Below are 20,479 nucleotides of genomic sequence, written 5' to 3'. Positions count from 1 at the left end.
AGGAAGGGACTAACCACATAGAGAGGGACAAAGAACAAGCTAGTTCATCTGCCACGCGCCATAGATGCAGGTGGGCTTGGACGCCGCCTATTCTGATTTATTCTCTCTAGAACAGTCTGATCGAACGTTCAAACTTCAAGGGGATTAGGCTGCCTCTAACACTCGCTCTAGCAATGTGGTGGCCACAGTAACACATTCCCATTGGAAAACAAACTTATTACAATAATACAGAACCCTTCACATGACTTACTTCCCAAGTCTTCAAGGGCAAACCCGTACACGTCGTTGCTGCTTTCTTCGTAAGCTACTGGTCATAGTTTGGCTGCCTATATATACCAAATCTCCAACTGACTTCCCTTCATTGCTAGCTCACTGAGTAATAAGTAATAACGTTATCTCAAACACACAGAGCTTACTTCCTTACTTTCGCTCCGATACTGGTCAGTCGTATTTCATCTCGAAAGCTAATCAAATTCGAAACTCCACAAACCAGCTTGGCCATGAAAAGAGGCAGAGAAGATGAGCAGACCATGGACTTGGTTGGTTGCTTGATGCTGCTATCCAAAGTTGGCCAAAATGATTCGTCCCCAATCAAAAAACAAAAGACCTCTGACCGTGCCTTTGTTTGCAAGACATGTAATCGCGAGTTCTCATCGTTCCAAGCCCTCGGAGGCCACAGAGCGAGCCATAACAAGCCGAAACTAATGGCCAGCGGAGCCACAGACCTTTTACAGCTTGCTCAGTTGGCGCCTATCTCACCGGCAAAGCCCAAGACCCACGAGTGCCCTGTCTGTGGGCTTGAATTCGCAATCGGGCAAGCGCTTGGAGGACACATGAGGAGACATAGGGACGTTATGAATTCTGCTTCTGCCGATCGAGTTCGGGCAGCAGCCGTGCCGGTGTTGAAGAAATCCAATAGTAGCAAAAGGGTGTCGTGCTTGAATCTGGATTTGAATTTGGCACCACCCGGATATCAACATCACTACGATTTAACGAAGTTGCAGTTGATTTTTTAATAGTGTCTTGTGCATACTGTATCATTAATGTCCTCCGATTAGGTTAGATGTGAATTTCTATAGTCAGGAATTCTTTATTCGGTTGTCTACTATTTACTATTTATACAAATTTAGAGAGGAATGGATTAGTTTGTATTCTCCAATTTTTTATATTTTTTTTGTAACTGATTTTATTCTTCATTTTGTTTGATATTTTTCACTCAGTGCACAAATTAAAAAAAATCAGTTTATCCCACACACACACAAAAAAAAAAAAAATCTCTAATATTGTTTAGCGCAACGGCAAGAAACTGAGCTGATGACTTGAAAATATTTAACTAAAGTGTATAGATGTATACTATATTGAGAGGACAAAGATAAGAAAGAACCCAACCAATTAACCTAGTTCTCTCTGAAGACTAGGGTAGAGGTCGGCGGCTAGGGTTTCGCTGATCAGAGGATATCAACGTTGAGAACGACAGTTCTCATAGATCGGAGGCGTGATGGCAGAGGCTATGGCAACTCGACTGGCGGTGGCACTTGCGTTGACGGATGACGCGGTGGTGGAGTTTGGGGAAGCTGGAGCAGCGGCTGTTGCTGCGTCTGGCTTTTATCTGGTGGGTCGTATGTTGGCACCTAGGGCCGAGGATGATGCTGGATTTCCCAAGGTGATGGCGGCGGTATGGGACCTGCGTGATCGTCTCTTGATCACGAAGGTTGAGGGGGACCGGTTTCAGTTCCGCTTTACGGTGAAGGACGAAGGTCAGAGAGTCCTGCACGGGGGCCCGTGGCATTTTGTTGTGAAATTTTAATTAAAACTCGCAAGCGCACGAATCGTCGTTAGTATAGTGTGCAGGTACGAGGTCGTTCCAACTGAGGATTGATAATCAATTTAAATCCTAACCTAATTAATCCAAACACAAAAACACATAAACAATCAAACTAAAGAAGATATGGTTTTAAGGTTTTCGACTAAACAAATAATGTGAAAATTAAAGAAAGAAACAAACAAACAAACAAATAATGATAAAACCTAGGGTTTCGGAATCAACCACTAACAATCCTATTTATGTTTCGATGCAATTAACAGATTCTTTTGTTTCTCTAGATGATAATTCCCGTATCTAAGTCCTTCTCAGGTACTCTAGACCATAGTTTTCCTTAAGTGTATGATGCTCTCCCTCTCAGGTAAAGATCTTATATCCTAACTATGCAGTTTATCCTTCTCAGGTATAAATTTAACATGCAAGACTCATTACGCTTTAGAAAACAAGGGAATCAAGCAAACCATTAGTCTTTCTCAAGTAATAATGTAATTTACCACACTTAATCACAAGAAGCTAATCAAATTATATTGCATCTCTGCTTCAAATTTGTCTTCCAATTACTATATGTAAAGCCCTAAGGTGATCAATCAAAGAACTTAAACATAAAGCATAAATTCAAATAGTGATTAAGCATTCATCATAAAGAAACTATAAATCCATCAATAAAACATCAAAGTACATAAACAATCATGATAGGGCATTATCCTAACCCTAGAAAAGGTTTAACAAAAGATAACTAAGTAAAACATAGGAAAAACATAAAAAGACTGGAAGGGGAAAAGAAGGTGAAGATGGGTGAGTCGTCTCCGCTCCTTAGGCGTCTACATTGTGCTCCGAGACTCCTTTCTCATGTAAATTCGTGCTCCCTTATATAGGGAAGATTTCTGCTCATCTTTGGCTTCATGTTTCCTTGTAAAACTTGGATTTAGATTCCTTTCTTCATTTGGAATGGGAAAAGCTTGAAATATCTCTTGTAAAAGTAGGAATAAGTTCCTCATTGAATCCACATCTGAATTAACTTCCTTGAAACATTAGGATTGATGATCTTGTGCCACGGAACTTGAGTTCTCCACGAATGGTTGTAAATTCCCGAGCAGATTTCCTGTCCGACCTATCTTCACTCAAATAATCATATCTTTCTCCAGAAGTATCGAAATCAAGATCCGTAAAATTCTACAGAAAATAGACATCCGTAGCTTTCCAATGATGTAATGCTCATTGTCTGATTCGATCTGGATAACTCCCAGTAATTCGGCGAAGTTGGATGTTCTGCACAGACAGATTCTGGAACGTGGTATTGCAATCGCCTTTCAATCCTACTTAGCTCATTTTAGCTTATTTTCTTCTTTCTATGGAACAAACCTACAAAAACACTAAAAGATGTAAATGAATCATAAATCAAAAGAACTAAACATAAAAACCAAGATTAAGAGGCATAGAAATATAGGATAATATGAGCATATCAAATACCCCCACACTTAGACTTTGCTAGTCCTCGAGCAAAACAACGAAAACTAAAAAATACACAAAGACACAAAACAAAACAAATGAAAACACACTAAGCCTTTCAACGTTAGTCTCAAAAATATCATACTTTCATGGCATCAAGATTAGCACAACAACCAAGAATCAATCCAACATTTATTCGAGAGTCAACAAAAACATATAACTTAACATATAAACATGTAGGACATGGGGCCAACATTGGTGATATTAATCTTAGCATGCTTCAAACAAGTTATGACTCAAATCCTCACCGGTTTACCCTCTTTCTTCTCTCAGATTCATTGGCTCATGCAAAAGCATAAATTCACTCAAGTTATATGTGAGAGAGATAATATATAAGACAAACAAATAGCTCACATATAATAGAAATAAAAAGCTTTTTCTGAAAATATTTTTTTTCAAGTATGATCTTATGAAGGATACCAACTACTTGCACAAATGGACCCAAGCCATAGGTTCAACTCTTATAACTTATCTCCACAGATCAAAGGTTGCTCTTTTCAAGGATCAAAGAGGTCTTATAATTAAGGTTGTAATGGGGCCAAGGTTTAGGGTTTATAGAAACAAAGGGATAGAAAAATCACAAAGTATCCTAAAAACCTAGTAGAAGACCTCTTGTTGATGTAGAGAGACAATCTTGAAATTCCACCAAATAGAAACGTCAAGACTCCTTCAAAGTCTTTATAAAGGGCCAAATGTCATCATGTTTGGCTCATGCTTCATTCTAAACTTTCTTTGAACACTTGTGAATTGGACAAAGACCAAATTTTCTTGAATAGGCCTTCACTTCAAAGCAAACTCCAAATCCACAATGAGGGGACTAAAATCCATAAACACTTATCATATTTTTTCTTTTGCCGTCACATATAATTTTTTTCAATTTTTTTTCTTTTTACTTTTCACGGCATATACATACATTTTTTTTTCTATGGACAAGTCTTACCCCCACACTTGAACTTCCTTCTCTTCTCCATCTTCATTCTTGACGCCAAAAACCTCTTGTATGTCTCAAAATTAGCTCTACTAAGTCTTTAGAACATGGGTAAGGATAAAACTATACTAAGGTTTATGGTTTAAGGATTATGAGGGTGATAAAAGAAAATGCTCAATGTAGGCTCAAATGGTTTATCTATAGGGGTGTACACATCTTGTGCACACAAATAGGGACACATGGCAATTTGGCAATTGTGGTAATTTCCTAGGGTGCCTTTATCCTTTCCAAGGTCCAAGCATGTATTGATAAAAGTCTCAACAAGTATAAGAGTGAATTCTAGCATTCTATAGTCCATTAAATTTAATCTATGGCAAGCAATCAATCAAGATGAAAGAATAATGAGATCAACAAAATCATCGCCAAGAAAATAAGATGACATATATATTTTTTTTATTCAACACTCAACATAGAAAAGGCAAATAGGCTCAAATATCTCACATAGGTTATGTATGAATCAAAAACTTATCTTAACATGCTATTTTCTGTACCATGTAAGCAACCACATCCACTACACATACATATGACAATCATACATCCTTGTTAACCAAAAAATAAAGTCAAACATCATCTCAATTATATGATCCTCTTAAGCCATGATTTCTGAAATATATACTCATCATAGTTGTTGAAAGGCATCTTAAGACTCAAGAAAACAAAAACAAAAAAAACAAAGACGCTAAAAGAACAAAGAAAACAAATTTTTAAACTAACAACCTAATAGAAACAAAAATCAAAATCTCTTCCCCCACACTTAAATCTAACATTGTCCTCAATGTTGAAAGAATTAAAGCATGCAATGCACATAAAAGCATGGAAAAGAGATAAGTGAAAAATAAAGATAAGAAAGGAAAGAGAAGAGTTTAGAGCTCCCTGGGATTTAGTGAAGATTAGCACGAAGCCGATGTTGAAGTTGAAAAAGATCATAGAAGTCATCAGGAAAATTTCCGCGCAGATTGAGCATTGTTCGGTATTTCTCAAATATCTCTTAGCTCACAGCTCCGAATGATGATCTGCTCGGTGCGTTGGAAACTAGACTCACGTAGCTTTCTGGTGATATGGAATAAGGCTATTAAAACTTCCAGCAAGATATCCAGAATCTACGTCAAAAAGAAGGTACAGAACCTGAAACACAAAAAGATTAATACTTAGCAAACTTAAAACCAAAAATTGTAGAAACTAAATAAACAAAATATAAAATCAGATTGGTAATCAAGTTAGAATCAAAATCAATCGTCGATCCCCGGCAACGGCGCCAAAAACTTGTTGTGAAATTTTAATTAAAACTCGCAAGCGCACGAATCGTCGTTAGTATAGTGTGCAGGTACAAGGTCGTTCCAACTGAGGATTGATAATCAATTTAAATCCTAACCTAATTAATCCAAACACAAAAACACATCAACAATCAAACTAAAGAAGATATGGTTTTAAGGTTTTCGACTAAACAAATAATGTGAAAATTAAAGAAAGAAACAAACAAACAAACAAATAATGATAAAACCTAGGGTTTCGGAATCAACCACTAACAATCCTATTTATGTTTCGATGCAATTAACAGATTCTTTTGTTTCTCTAGATGATAATTCCCGTATCTAAGTCCTTCTCAGGTACTCTAGACCATAGTTTTCCTTAAGTGTATGATGCTCTCCCTCTTAGGTAAAGATCTTATATCCTAACTATGCAGTTTATCCTTCTCAGGTATAAATTTAACATGCAAGACTCATTACGCTTTAGAAAACAAGGGAATCAAGCAAACCATTAGTCTTTCTCAAGTAATAATGTAATTTACCACACTTAATCACAAGAAGCTAATCAAATTATATTGCATCTCTGCTTCAAATTTGTCTTCCAATTACTATATGTAAAGCCCTAAGGTGATCAATCAAAGAACTTAAACATAAAGCATAAATTCAAATAGTGATTAAGCATTCATCATAAAGAAACTATAAATCCATCAATAAAACATCAAAGTACATAAACAATCATGATAGGGCATTATCCTAACCCTAGAAAAGGTTTAACAAAAGATAACTAAGTAAAACATAGGAAAAACATAAAAAGACTGGAAGGGGAAAAGAAGGTGAAGATGGGTGAGTCGTCTCCGCTCCTTAGGCGTCTACATTGTGCTCCGAGACTCCTTTCTCATGTAAATTCGTGCTCCCTTATATAGGGAAGATTTCTGCTCATCTTTGGCTTCATGTTTCCTTGTAAAACTTGGATTTAGATTCCTTTCTTCATTTGGAATGGGAAAAGCTTGAAATATCTCTTGTAAAAGTAGGAATAAGTTCCTCATTGAATCCACATCTGAATTAACTTCCTTGAAACATTAGGATTGATGATCTTGTGCCACGGAACTTGAGTTCTCCACGAATGGTTGTAAATTCCCGAGCAGATTTCCTGTCCGACCTATCTTCACTCAAATAATCATATCTTTCTCCAGAAGTATCGAAATCAAGATCCGTAAAATTCTACAGAAAATAGACATCCGTAGCTTTCCAATGATGTAAGGCTCATTGTCTGATTCGATCTGGATAACTCCCAGTAATTCGGCGAAGTTGGATGTTCTGCACAGACAGATTCTGGAACGTGGTATTGCAATCGTCTTTCAATCCTACTTAGCTCATTTTAGCTTATTTTCTTCTTTCTATGGAACAAACCTACAAAAACACTAAAAGATGTAAATGAATCATAAATCAAAAGAACTAAACATAAAAACCAAGATTAAGAGGCATAGAAATATAGGATAATATGAGCATATCACATTTCAAGAATCGGATGCTATTGCTGGAGGAGTATGACGGCTTTGGGGCGCCGGAGTTGGTTCCACTGAACTCGTTGGAGGCATGGGTCACGGTGCGACGTCTACCTCCACGTCTGCGGACGGAAGAGTCGTTGATGCTGATTGGATTGTCAATGGGCCGGTTTCTGAGGGCAGAGAAGTTTGCACTGCAGCGGGGTTCTCCTGAGCAACGTTTCCGGGTCCTCTTGGACGTTCGCCGGCCTCTGGGGGCAGCGGACTTTTGGCTTTACAGAGACGGTACGGGCGAAGGTGGATCTGGTCTATGAGAAGGTCAAAGGGTGGTGCAGAGAGTGTGGCCTTTTCGACCATGGTGATCGGGTGTGTGATTAGTTTTTGATTAAGAAAAGTGGGGGTGGGCTGACAGGACCTACAGGGTTAGTATTGGGAGGTCAGGTGACTCCGGCGGCGGCTAGGAAAGAGCCGGCTAAGGTGATCCTGCCAGAGACTCCTAGGTGCAGCGCTGGTGTTACTATGACACCTACACCAATCCTATTAGGGCCGATGGCAACAGCTGGAGTGCCAAATCTCATGGATATTGTTGGCCGGTCCATGGAGATGCTAAAGGGGATACCAAGCTGGAATGCTCCATGTCCCATTCAATCTGGAGCCCCACTGCATATAGCCATATACCGGTGGCTCCCATAGCTATAGAAGCAGTAGAAGCAGCACAAGTAAGTGGTGTGAAGCGCTTAACTTTTTCTGTGCAAGCTCGTCCAGGTAAGAAGGCTAAACTGCGTTCTGATTCTTCTGCGTTAATGTGCTTGGATGTGGAGGAGGGTTTTGGCTTACCTAATGATAATGGGAAAGTGAAAATCTCACCTTTGAAGAATAAGAGGGGTAGCCCTAAAGGATCCAAGAATCAGTTAGGACCAAAGGTGCGTAGTAAGAGAGTGGTTCGGAAGATTACTATTGCCGAGACTGCTGACGGACAGGTGGGCAATGCCTTGTCTGTGATGGGAGAAGATACTCCATCGGGGGAGAAAGTGGGTTCTGAGGAGGTATTTGTGAGTCCTCTCCTGATGGGGATGACTTCGGGTACCGCTCAAGAATGAGTTTTGTTGCCAAAAATATTCGGGACATCTTGGCCTCTTGATTCTCTAGGATGTTCTAGGATAGATTTTGGCAGGGCTTCATGATCTTTAAAAAGGTTGAATTACTTAGGTAGTGACTCTTTTGACAGTCCCACAGGGATGGGTCATTATGTGTAATTTCGCTGATCAATGCAATGAGTTGACAATTCTCTCAAAAAAAAAAACAAAGAAAGAACCCAACCAAAACTGATACTAAATAAGTTACCAAAAAGAAATACTATTTAGAATCATTTTCTTATTCAATGAATAATTTAAAAGAAAACATAAGAGAAAAACCTTGTAAAGAAATACTATTTAGAATAATTTTCTTTTCTTTCTTTCTTTTTGAAAAAGAGGTTTGGAACTCGGCCTAGCTAGGAGGCTCTGCCCCATGCCCGGTTCCATTTATTTCATTAATAATAGAATTTTGCATCGTGGGGGGACATAAAACCTGAATCCCGAGCTACATAATCCTCGTAGCATTACAATAATCCTCGTAGAGTACATTCTGAATGAATAATTGAAAAGAAAACATAAGAGAAGAAGCTTGTCACAACGCATGCCAAATAGCTAGACTACCAATATTTTTCTTATTGACTAAAAAGACAAAGAGGTTGACGATAACAAGAAGCGGTGTGAAAATATAGCTAATTCCGTTGTTTCTCTTTTTGTACTGGGAGAAATAATATTTTGGAAAAGAGAAATTATATTCGCACATCCCTAAATACTTAATACACACCTCTTACTTAATACACCACCCATTTGATTTCTTATTCTATCATTTTATTAAATACACCACTCAAACTACCTAAATTATCCTCAAATCTCAAAATTCTATATAAAATCACTATATATAAATCAATATTAAAATCATCATGCTAAACTTTATCATAATCACAACATTCTATATATATCATAATGAATTTAAATACATTTAATTATCAGAATCATCATAATAATTTTAATTTTCTTTCAATTATTATCATGAGACCTGTACAATCTTAACAATTTTGTTATTCAAATTGCTGGTAGTCAAAATTGTTGAAAAATAATCAAGAACACATGAAGAGGATCCCAACTAGGTTTATAACTACATTGTTATTATTTTCTCTCCATTAGTTATAATTTTGTAATGCAAAATTGCTAGTAGTCAAGCTTGTAGAAGAAGATTCCAATTAGGGTTTATATATATCATACTAGGTTTTATTTTCTTTCTATTAATTACCAAGAAAAAATATGAACGATCATAAGAATTTTGTAATGCATAATTGCTAATAATCAAGCTTGTCTTGATTGTCATGAGTTCATGACAAGCTTGATTATAACATATTCCAAAGATTTCAACTTGAATTTATAACAATATTAAAAGCTATTAAACATATTCCAATTATAGTTCATTTTCTAATATGAATGTCTTTTCAGTCATTTCATTTACCCATATAATCTGATTTTAAATGTAAAAAAATTAGAATGTGTATTAAGTATTTAGGGATGTGTTAATAAAATTTCTCTTTGGAAAAAAAGAAGTATAAAACCTTTCTTATGCTATGAGTTATATCTAGTTAAAAGAAATTAGGAAGTGAAACAGAAAAGAAAAAAGGAATCAACAGTCAAAGGGAATAAAACTGGAAAGAAGAAAAAGAAATTCCAATGGGAGAGTACCAAGTTTCAAACTTGGGTTCCTTCGAATCAAAAATCAAAATCCTTAGCCAACAGCGTTATACCAAACTATCAGCAGATTCAACATATACTAATGACTTTGTATTAAAATTTTAGGTTGGGCTGAACTGTGAGTAGATGCGCCAATGTTAACAACGTGCACGGTGCACCACAACATTTTAGGAAAATGTCGACCAAATTCACGGTAAAAAGTGGGAATACAGGGAAAAAGAATGTCTAGCGCCCAACAAACTCGTGCGAGATGAACAATATTAATTTATTCGTCTTTATTAATTGTTCAATGCTTTTTTTTTTTTTTTGGCAAATAATTGTTGAGCACAAGAAAATGGAAGGCTACCGAGTATAGGCCTAGCCTCCTTCACCACAAGTCTGACATGACATGCATGCAAAATCTAGAACATGATGCAGCGAAAAGTACTTCAAGACTGAATCGATCAAAGCAATAAATAATTAAGGATTAAATTATGTTTAGTCCCTGTACTATGACCTTTTTTTCGTTTCAGTCCCTGACATTCTCAATTAATCTAAAAAGTCCCTAACGTCAAAATTTCTGTCTAATTGGTCCCTCCCGCGTCAAATTAGGAGTTGGTCTTAGGTGAAATGTCCAATATACCCCTCTGTTATTTTTTTTCCTTTTTAATTTTTTTTTTTTTTCCTTTTTAATTTCTTTTTTTTCCGTTTTAATTTCTTTTTTTCCTTTTTTTCTTTTTTCTTTTTCCTTTTTAATGACCATCGTATCTTGCTGCATCGGTAGCGCCACGTCGGCGAACCAATCCAGATCGACCCGAAACTCCAATTCTTGTTCTCCACGCCGGCGACCATTTTTCTTTTCCATCACTATTCTTCTTCTTCGATCACTTCTGGTTTTGGTCAACTTGGCCATCAAAAACCATCATTTCAACCAGACCCAAAATCCAAATCACCATTTTGAGCAAGACCCAAAAACCTTAGGGTATGAAAAAATGGTAGTTTTCAGTTAAAAGTTTCCAAATTAAGGCTTGATGTGGAGAGAGAAAGTGAGATTTGAGTGGGAGAGAGAGAAGTAGGCTGTGAAAACAAGAGGGAAGTGGTTTAGCGGCGAATTGCCGAGCTGATTGGGATTTGTTTGTGTTTGGGAGATGGCGTCGGCGACAATGGAGGCGAGGGCGGATCCCAACAGAGGGAGATGGCTTCAGAGAAGGTGAAGAAGTGATCAATCAGCTCCTAGCCTCTTGCTTTTGCTCGATGTCCATCTCTGCACCGCCAAGCTAGGTCTTTGCTGGGTTTGGTTTTAATTTGGGGAGAGAAACAGATGGGTTGTGGAGTTTGATCGAAATGGGATTGGTGGGTTGAGGAAGGAGAAAGTAGGCAAAACGAAAAGAAAAAAAAAGGAAAAAAGGAAATTAAAAAGGAACAAGAAAAAAGAAGAAAAAGCAAAAAAGAAATTAAAAAGGAAAAAAAGAAAAAAAAGGAAAAAAAAATTAAAAAGGAACAAGAAAAAAAGAAGAAAAAGCAAAAAAGAAATTAAAAATAAAAAATAAAAAAAGAAATTAAAAAGGAAAAAGAAAAAAAAAGGAGAAAAAGAAATTAAAAAGGAAAAAGAAATAACAGAGGGGTATATTGGACATTTCACCTAAGGCCAACTCCTAATTTGACGCGGGAGGGACCAATCAGACGGAAATTTTGACGTTAGGGACTTTTTAGATTAATTGAGAATATCAGAGACTGAAACGAAAAAATGGTCATAGTACAGGGACTAAACATAATTTAATCCAATAATTAATCGCCGATTAAGGTAGCATATTACGCATCATTCCGATTCCGTACTCTCTTGAGCATAGTTTAGAATAGGAAAGTTCTACGACAGTTGTTATAAGATTATGTCCAATCTTTGACCAAATTTCAGGTTGGTTTGCCTAACAGATTATGAAGAGAAAAGGGTATGGAACTTTAAACAATGGAAAGTTCTATAGTCTGCAGATATATCTAAGATGGTGTAAACTGTATTGATGTACGATGGACAGATTTTGGAATACTTCTTTTCTCTTCTTTTTTAATTTTTTTTGTAGGGGGTGGATAAAAGAAGCCGGCACAATAATTTTCTTTTACTCGCTTAGTTGTTTGTTATCACAATTTATCGAATATCTTGCTTTGTTTTCAACACGCATCTATTGTCTAGCGTTATCCTTTTTTACGCGTAATGTCTTGCCATGATGCTGTGTCGAGCACATAGATGTAAACTTCAGTAAATGTCGATCATTTCCCTCTCAGGATCGGCAATTACATATTAATTGGGTGAATGAATTCATTAACATTTTGAAACAACTACTTTTTGGTTTATTGGTGGGGGCAATAAACCTCTCCGCCCCATATGAGATTTTCGACAACCTCTTTTGGGACTTCCAGCGAGGTTTCATAAACCTCTATTGCCCCCCCCCCCCCCCCCAATAAATGTCTATTAGGAGGCAATACAGGTTTATTGTCCCTCAATTAGGGGGCAATAGAACGTCTATTGGAGGGCAATAAATCTTTCCGCCGACCTATGAGATCTCCGACCACCTCTTTAGAGATCTCCGGCAAGGTTTTTAGAGAAGTCCGGTGGACGACGGTGGGTGACCGGATTCCAGCTATTGTTGGCAGGATTTCGGCTACCGGACTCCGGCGAAGTCTCATATGGCTTATCTCTCTTCCATCTCTCTCTCTCTCTCTCTCTCTCTCTCTCTCTCTCTCTCTCTCTCTCTCTCTCTCTCTCTCTCTCTCTCTCTCTCTCTCTCTCTCTCTCTCTCTATATATATATATAATAAAGGAGTGAAGGTAAAAAAAGGGGTGAGGGTAGAATAGTCTCAAAAATAAATTTTTAAAAAAAACATATTTGGGTATTAGGAAAGACCTTATTAAAGTCTTTATGGATAAGAGGGAATTAAAAAAACTTAATGGGGTAAGTGAGAAAAAAATCCCTAGAATTAGGGTAAATGGACAAAAACTCTTTTAAATACTCTTGACTCTTGTGATACGCGCGGGATGCGATGCTGAATTCATGAAAGAGAGTAAACCAAATACAAATACGAATTTCATCAGTAACCTTCTTCATCTCAAGTTTCAAAAGCAACTTGACTATTATATATATACAGGGAGAATTAAGAGAGTACCTCCTTAAACTTGAAAAGTGAGGATGTTTTTATTTTTAGCATGTATTTTAACAATCAAACTACTCATTCTCTAGTAACCTGCACACAAATGAATCCTACAAAAAATTAGCCAAATCGGAAAACGTTTAACTATTTGATTAGCACAATGTTCGTTCTAATTTTATCTAACATATTACATTTGTTTACACAATTTTGAATGACCAAATGATTATGGATTTGATTAATTTTTTGTAGACATCATTCTTGCAGAAATCTAAAGAATCAACGTTTAATTAGATCATTGAATTAAGTCACATACTTGTGTAAAGTAATAAAAATTCTCAAATTCTTAAAATAAGGAGGGTGTTGTCTAGAACGGGTCTCTCTCTCTATATTGTAAGACACACGCTAAGCTAGTACATATACATCTGACGCGCATAGGAAAATAGTACTAACCCACATAATTTATGATACGAACAAAGACATGCAGTACGACAGTTGATAAGTATATATAGTACAGAAGCTAAGAAGAAACGACCCTAATATGAGGAAAGAGTGAGGAAAGAGGCATGGCAAGAACTTATGGTGTGAAACTAGGAAACTAGAATCAATCAATGCAAGAACATGTATGTTTCCTAGCCCGATGGATCAGTCTTCGTCTCTTTATTTGCTTTTACAGTTGCTGACTGAAACTCGACCAATAACGAAATTATAACTTTACGTTAAAGCGCGTGGGTCATCTTTTCATTGATTTTTAGGTGTCAAACTGGAAACATCTTTTCATTTACGACCAATATTGGATAACGATTCCTACCCCGTACAGAAAGACTCCGATGGCACATATACAAGCTAGTCATTAGTCCAAGACTGAAGACTCCAAGGGTTCCATCTTGTAGGGCTAGACTTGACATTTTAGGGTACTATATTGACAATAATTTTGTTTTCCTTTCAATATTGTGGACAAATTCACTCTCCAAAATTGTGTCACTCTCCAACCTTGCACTTTTGAGCAATATACGAAGTTGATGTACAGTATAGAGGAAAGAATGCAAAACTTCGGTCACATGAATCAGCGTGAGAACTTGTGTAGCTAATCAATAAAGAATTATAGAGCTGGAAGAGCTGGATACGGCCGGCTAATGTCTGAGTTTCCGATTTAGTCCATGATCGTCCTACCAACCAAACTCCACTAGTCAAGAAGGCTGACTATTTTGATGTTGGTGAGAATCAAACTTGGATAGCCATAATTGTAGCTAAACCAAGCTAGCAACTGAATATGAATCTTTGGAGTTGTTTAACAATAATTATGAATACGAAAAACAAATCATTCCCATTTTTTGTTCAGATGTTATGTATTCAGATCAGCATAAATCTTTTGAAATTGTGTAGTACTCTCGCTTAGACTAGCACTGAGAATTATACACATTCTCGATAGCTAGGCTAATTGAGTCTCATATATAATCAACTTATGTTTTAAGATGAATTGAAATCACGATAATAATACTTTTGATGAGGGCAGCTCCATGTGTCTCCTTTTTTCTAAGGAGAGTACATGATAAAGGAAGTAATTAATATTGATATATGCACAGTACGGGGCAGTTACCTAGGTAGATTATTTTTGTTGTAACCCAATAAGATGAATCAGTAATTTTAACTCCGCTCTTGATAGTTCATCCATTGCTAAAAAATTAACTGAACTCTCTAAGAAAAGTAAATTAAACATTAGGTTTACAATCATACCGGCCAGGTCCAGAGATTACTAGTTTAATCTAGAGACTATCGGAACGTTCAAAGCACTCTCACTGGGTTGGGCTGCCTAAAACGACCGCTTGACGAAGTTACCACCCTCCAGCGCAGTGACGCAAACGTGGCCCACATTGACGGAGTTAACAAATTAAACTACACAATCCTCCTAAATACTACTTCAATTTCCTTCAGTTTCTTAGTCTCCAAGTCTTTAAGGGCAAATCCGAACACGCCCCTACTTCATCAGTAAGCTACTAATCATACTTAGCTGCCTATATAAATCACCCTCTAACTCACTTCGTTTCATTCCATGCAAATCCCAGTAACGTGTTCTCTCACAAACACCCAAAGCTTAGTTGCTTACTTCCTTCGGTTCGATTTTCGTTAGATAAACCCGAAACTCCTCCAACCACCTTAGCTATGAAGAGAGGCAGAGAAGATGATCAGCAGACCCTGGATTTGGTCAATTGTTTGATGCTACTATCCAAAGTAGACCAAAATGACTCCTCCTCAATCAAAAAACAAAAGATCTCGGACCGTGTCTTTGTTTGTAAGACGTGTAATCGGGAGTTCTCGTCGTTCCAAGCCCTCGGAGGCCATAGAGCGAGCCACAAGAAACCGAGCGGTGCAGACCAGTTACAGCTTGCACAGCCGAGCTCGCCGGCAAAGCCCAAGAAGCACGGGTGTCCGATCTGCGGGATGGAATTCGCAGTTGGTCAAGCGCTTGGGGGACACATGAGGAGACATAGAGATGTTATGAGTTCTGCTGCGGAAAGGATTCGAGCGGCAGCTGTGCCGGTATTGAAGAAATCAAATAGTAGTAAAAGGGTATCGTGCTTGAATCTGGATTTGAATTTGGCACCGCCGGGATATCCGCATCTTTATGATTTGACAGAGTTGCAGTTAACTTCTTAATTTAATTAGATCTTGCTCAGGTTTTTTTGTATAGTGTTTGCATATATTGATCTACTGAATATATTGCTCCGGCTAGGTTAGCGGTGAATTTCTATTGTAGTGTCCATTTTTTATTTTCTGGAACGTATTGAATTTGTTATTAGAGGTGATTTTTTTTTTCTATTATAGTATTCAGTTTAACATATTGTCTAGATCTATACTTTTATTTGTCTCTAATTTGAGAGAGGGCAGGCAGTTCGTATGCAGTTTGTTGGAACTAATTAGGTTCACCTGTTCGATCATCTCCTGTGAGCATGCAGTCAAATAACTTCACTAGCTAACACCACGTTGTGCAAGCTTTCACACAATTTTTGTCTCTGAACGTTCACACACACACATATATATAGGCTTGCTCTGCTAAGGAGATCCGTTCCTTAGCTAAGGAACAGATTTCCATATTTTGACCACTTTTCTATCACATATTCACATCTTAACCGTTCAGTTTTTAGGTCTTAATGTATAGATCATCTCTGCAAATTTTCAGCTAAATTGATGGTCATTAAGGCATCTAAAACTGAAATTTACAATTATGAACACGAACGGTTCAAGTTGGACAGATTCGGTTCGTTCATTGATTTAATCGAGTTCGATACCTTAATGATCATCAATTTGGTTGAAAATTTGCATAAGTGATAAGGTCCTAATGTCCTAATGTATAGATCACTTCTGCAAATTTTCAGTCAAATTAACAATTTCCATAGAGATTTGAGATTTTGGACGAAACTAATGGCAATTAAAATTAATTATTTAGGTAATGGTAAAGCTTTGAAATGAGCTTAAGTAAAAATGATATGGATTGTGCTAGAAGTTGTAAAAATTTTAAAGAATCGCCTTTAAAGTGAGTTTAGATGGAAATGGATTATGTAATCACACCAAAATTGGTTGATGATGAAAATGAAGAGCATTCCTATTCTTATGTAATCACACCTAAGCCATCAGCTATCACTCATTAATAGTTAGACTCTTAAGTTTCTAGAAGTCTTTGATAAATGCTATTTGAGGACAGGTTTTAGTATAGGTTTCAAATTAGAAATGAAATTGAAAGTGTTATATTTAATTAGTTTTTTTGTTTTTTCGGGTAATCCCTTGTGTTAAATGAATATTCATTTGTTATTTGTTGTTTACTTTTCAACTCGATCAGCTCCTATTTTGCATTCTAACATATTACCTAGTCTTTTGGTTCAAATTTATCCCTGAGTTTGTTACCTACTCGGTAAAATTACTTGCATTGTAATAAATCCCAGGTTGTCCTACATCAGTCATATTTTCCATGCAAGTGAACAAGGTCTATCTATATATTACATTATTAGCTATAAAACCCTTGAAACGAGATAGTTCCCCACGTCCAAAGCAAATGGTTGTTAGGGAATTATTGAATAAAGTATGTAAAGAAAATCCAGCTGATGGCTTAGAGTACGTCTAACTATTAATGAGTGATAGCTGATGGCTGAGAGTACGTCTAACTATTAATTGAGTGATAGCTAATGGCTTAGAACACTACAGTGTGTGATTACATAAGCGCTATCACTCTGTACTGGATTTTCTATACATACCTAGAGAACTAGAAAGTACATACCTAGAGAACTAGAGACTTCTATAAAGAAAATCCTGTACAAAGTGACTACTATACCTGGATATTTGTAGTCAGGATGGACTATGAAGTATGATGAAAATAATGTACAGAAACACAGCGACATACCACTGTGCAATCTTCACTGAACAACTTTTGCTCGTGCCACTAAATATTAGACACCGTTGACTAAAAAATTAACCATTTCGAAAAGAAAATATCGAAGAACATAAAGAGGGTAACGGATATCATTTTAGGACGTTCTCCAAATGCTTATTATAATTTGAGGTTTAGACTCAATGTCCCCCTCTTGTATTCGGCAGTTTTATTAATCAAGACTTGAGGACAGTCGCACCAATTTTTTATTAAAAAAATAAATAAATAAGGATACATAATCAAGAAAAGAGTCATCAATTACCATATGAGGAATTCAATTCAACTCAACTATATATCCCAACTTCTCAAACATGGAAAATAAAGGTCAGACCTGGGGGTGAAGGCTTTGAATTCATTAACATCCCACAGAGAGGATGAACCATTCTAAACCGAATGCCTGCCCAAAGTTCATATATATATATATATATATATATATATATATATATATATATATATATATATATATTCTAATATCCAAACTCAAAATAAAAAGCTCCAAGTAGAGAGAAGTATCCCTTCCCAAAGAAAACTAAAATCCATGAGGAAATTCAGTTGCAATTAATTCACTAATTATCAGTTGCATCCTCCCCTAGATAGTGTAAATCCTTGAAAATATATTACCTAATAACTCAGTCATGGAGAGTGCCCAAGATGTCCTCCTCCCGGTACGAATGGAACCTGCAAAAGACCAACCCACAAGAAACCCAAAAGTCAAAACCATTCATTAAAGGAAGAGAAACTTCCACAGCCAACGGGATCACATTTTCAGCCTTATCCTTTGCTCCTGGACCAACACATAGAAACGTATTAGATTTAAATCATTCGAGAGCATGTCAATGGTGGAGGTCGGAGGACAAGAGAGATTGTAGAAAATCGGGTTAGAATTAGGTCACGTTAGAGATTCGATCCCTTCCAATATCACACAAAAAAGTACTATAAGAAGTGGAAACTGGAACTTTGCCGGCCATCATCTAATTTTCCTTTCATTACCCAAAATTAATTTGAAGGCTATTGAACAGAAGATATGGAGCATGCTTGGAGCAAGGCTAATAAGGAATAATTAATATAGAGTGATAGGAGCATTTTATGCGAAGTGTATATGGTTAATGCCTATATAATCTTTGTTAGTTTATTCTATTTTCTCTTTATTTATTTACTTTTGTGTTTATTAGGTTTTTCAGAGCAAATATACAAAAAGAAGATAATATTGAGGAAAGATGCACAAATAAGGAAAAGCTTGAAGTCCTAGCCCAAGCAAAAGACCTTGACGGAACGAGAAGCCCAATCCATGGAGATATTGTAGAAAATTATGGAGATATTCGCAGAGATATTGATGATGACATGACGAATTCTCATTGGACAAAGTGATGTGGAGAAATCCTAATTCAATCAGAGTGTGTTTGGATGAGGGAAAAAATGATGGAATTTAATTGAAAGTGATGATTTCATAATTCCTAAAAGCCAATTCCCTCGTTTGGCATTATCAGATTGGAAATTTTAAATTTCTCTGTGGAAAAAAACGAAGGAATTCATTATTTAAATTCCCTACTTCAATTTCCACCAAAATAGATGTCATTTACGAATTCCTTTGCAGTATTCAATTTTCATTTCCAAAACAAGGCTTTTTTCTATTTAATTTTTTTATTTGTTTTAAACTTTCTTAATGTATTACACATTTCAAATCCTAAATAGATAAAACCAAACAATAGAAATTGCAATTACTGGAATTTTGGATTGATGGAGTTAAAGATTCTATCATTTATAAATTCCTACGGATTTCATAATTTTTTCATCCAAACGCACCATCAGAGAATTAAGAAGTTGATTTTCTCTACACTTTAAGGACTCTCAAACCAAAAAGGAATGAGGGAGGACTCAAGAGCACTATAAAAAGGCTAGAAAAGCTAACGAAAAGACTCTTACGCACGAGAATCAAGCAAGAAACCCGAGCAGAAGAAAGCAGATCAGCAATCCACCGACCAGTCGGCAGATCCCGCCGACCAGTCGGCAGATCCCGCCGACCAGTCGTTCTGACGACTTTTCCAACTTGATTTTTAGGGTTTTTCTGTTTTACTTTGCTTATGAATCCTTTTGTGCTTCCAATTCAAACCATGTGCAACTAAATTCTAAGTAGTTAGGGCATGTTGAAGCCCCAAATCATGATTGTATGCCATGCTATGACATTTAATTAGTTTTTGTTTATTCAAGGGATGAGAACCTAATTACTATTTTTACATTAATGATTTCTTTATGTGCTTTCTTTGGTGGCCAACTTAGATTGTATGTTTAGGATTCTATTGCTATGAATGATCATTGCCTGTTCCTTTTAAGAAGGTTCCGTTGAAAGTTCTAGAGTAGTAAATTGTCTATAAGGCGAGTGATTAGGTTCCTAGATTAATTGAGACGCGTTGTACTCATGATGTCTTGTGATGTCTCGTTTTTCTTAATCTTAATGATTTCTTTGTGTTAAATCTAGAGTTGCGTCAACCTAGGTTGCATTTTAGGAAATAGGTTAGGTGTAGAGCGTCTCTCACCTAGCTACAAGTAAGGAAAAACAATAGGTTAATTCAGGCGTTGGGTTAACTTGAGCGTCTTCATCCATAGATAAATAAGACTAGATTAAACATAGTTTGCATACTTGATTGATTGGTGGTGGATACATTCCCTGACTTCTTCTTCTCTATTGATTCTCAATCTTAAGCAATTTCATTATTTGTTATTTACTTTCAATTGTCTTTACAAACTTCACAATCAACTCCTAAACTCGGAAAGTCTTACAATTAGTTCCATAAGTCCTCTGCGGGAGACCCTACTTCCTTATTCTACAATTGACATTCAAATCGGTAGTAGGAAAATTGTTGGCATAAAAATAACCGATCAATTTTTGGCCCCGTGTCGCCAGGGACTTTTTAGTTCTAATTGTTTTTCTTTCTTTTAATTTTTAGTTTTCTTATCTTTTTGTTTTTCTTTTCAGGTGTATGCTTACTCGGAAAACTTCACAAGGCAAACTCATTCCTTTGGATTTTGAGATAGAACGCACCTGCAGGTTGAATAGGAAGCAAACGAAGGAAACGTGT

The 20,479-nt window shown here is 36.6% G+C and overlaps 2 protein-coding genes across 2 annotated transcripts; both read left to right on the top strand.

Annotated features, from left to right (window-relative positions):
* The first annotated feature begins 351 nt into the window (after positions 1-351).
* On the top strand, positions 352-1,151 carry LOC133732928 (zinc finger protein ZAT12-like). The gene has a single exon (XM_062160539.1). The coding sequence runs from the start codon at positions 501-503 to the stop codon at positions 1,014-1,016; it is 516 nt and encodes a 171-aa protein (XP_062016523.1). The 5' UTR covers positions 352-500; the 3' UTR covers positions 1,017-1,151.
* A 13,864-nt stretch (positions 1,152-15,015) lies between these two features.
* LOC133732900 (zinc finger protein ZAT12-like) lies at positions 15,016-15,819 on the top strand. Its single transcript, XM_062160507.1, has one exon. It carries the CDS (start codon positions 15,143-15,145, stop codon positions 15,635-15,637), a length of 495 nt encoding a protein of 164 aa, XP_062016491.1. The 5' UTR covers positions 15,016-15,142; the 3' UTR covers positions 15,638-15,819.
* The last annotated feature ends 4,660 nt before the right edge of the window (positions 15,820-20,479 follow it).

The sequence above is a fragment of the Rosa rugosa genome, chromosome 2, assembly GCF_958449725.1.
Source record: "Rosa rugosa chromosome 2, drRosRugo1.1, whole genome shotgun sequence".
Lineage (NCBI taxonomy): Eukaryota > Viridiplantae > Streptophyta > Magnoliopsida > Rosales > Rosaceae > Rosa > Rosa rugosa.
Note: the sequence above shows the minus strand (reverse complement) of the source record. Positions and strands in the feature narration are given on the sequence as shown.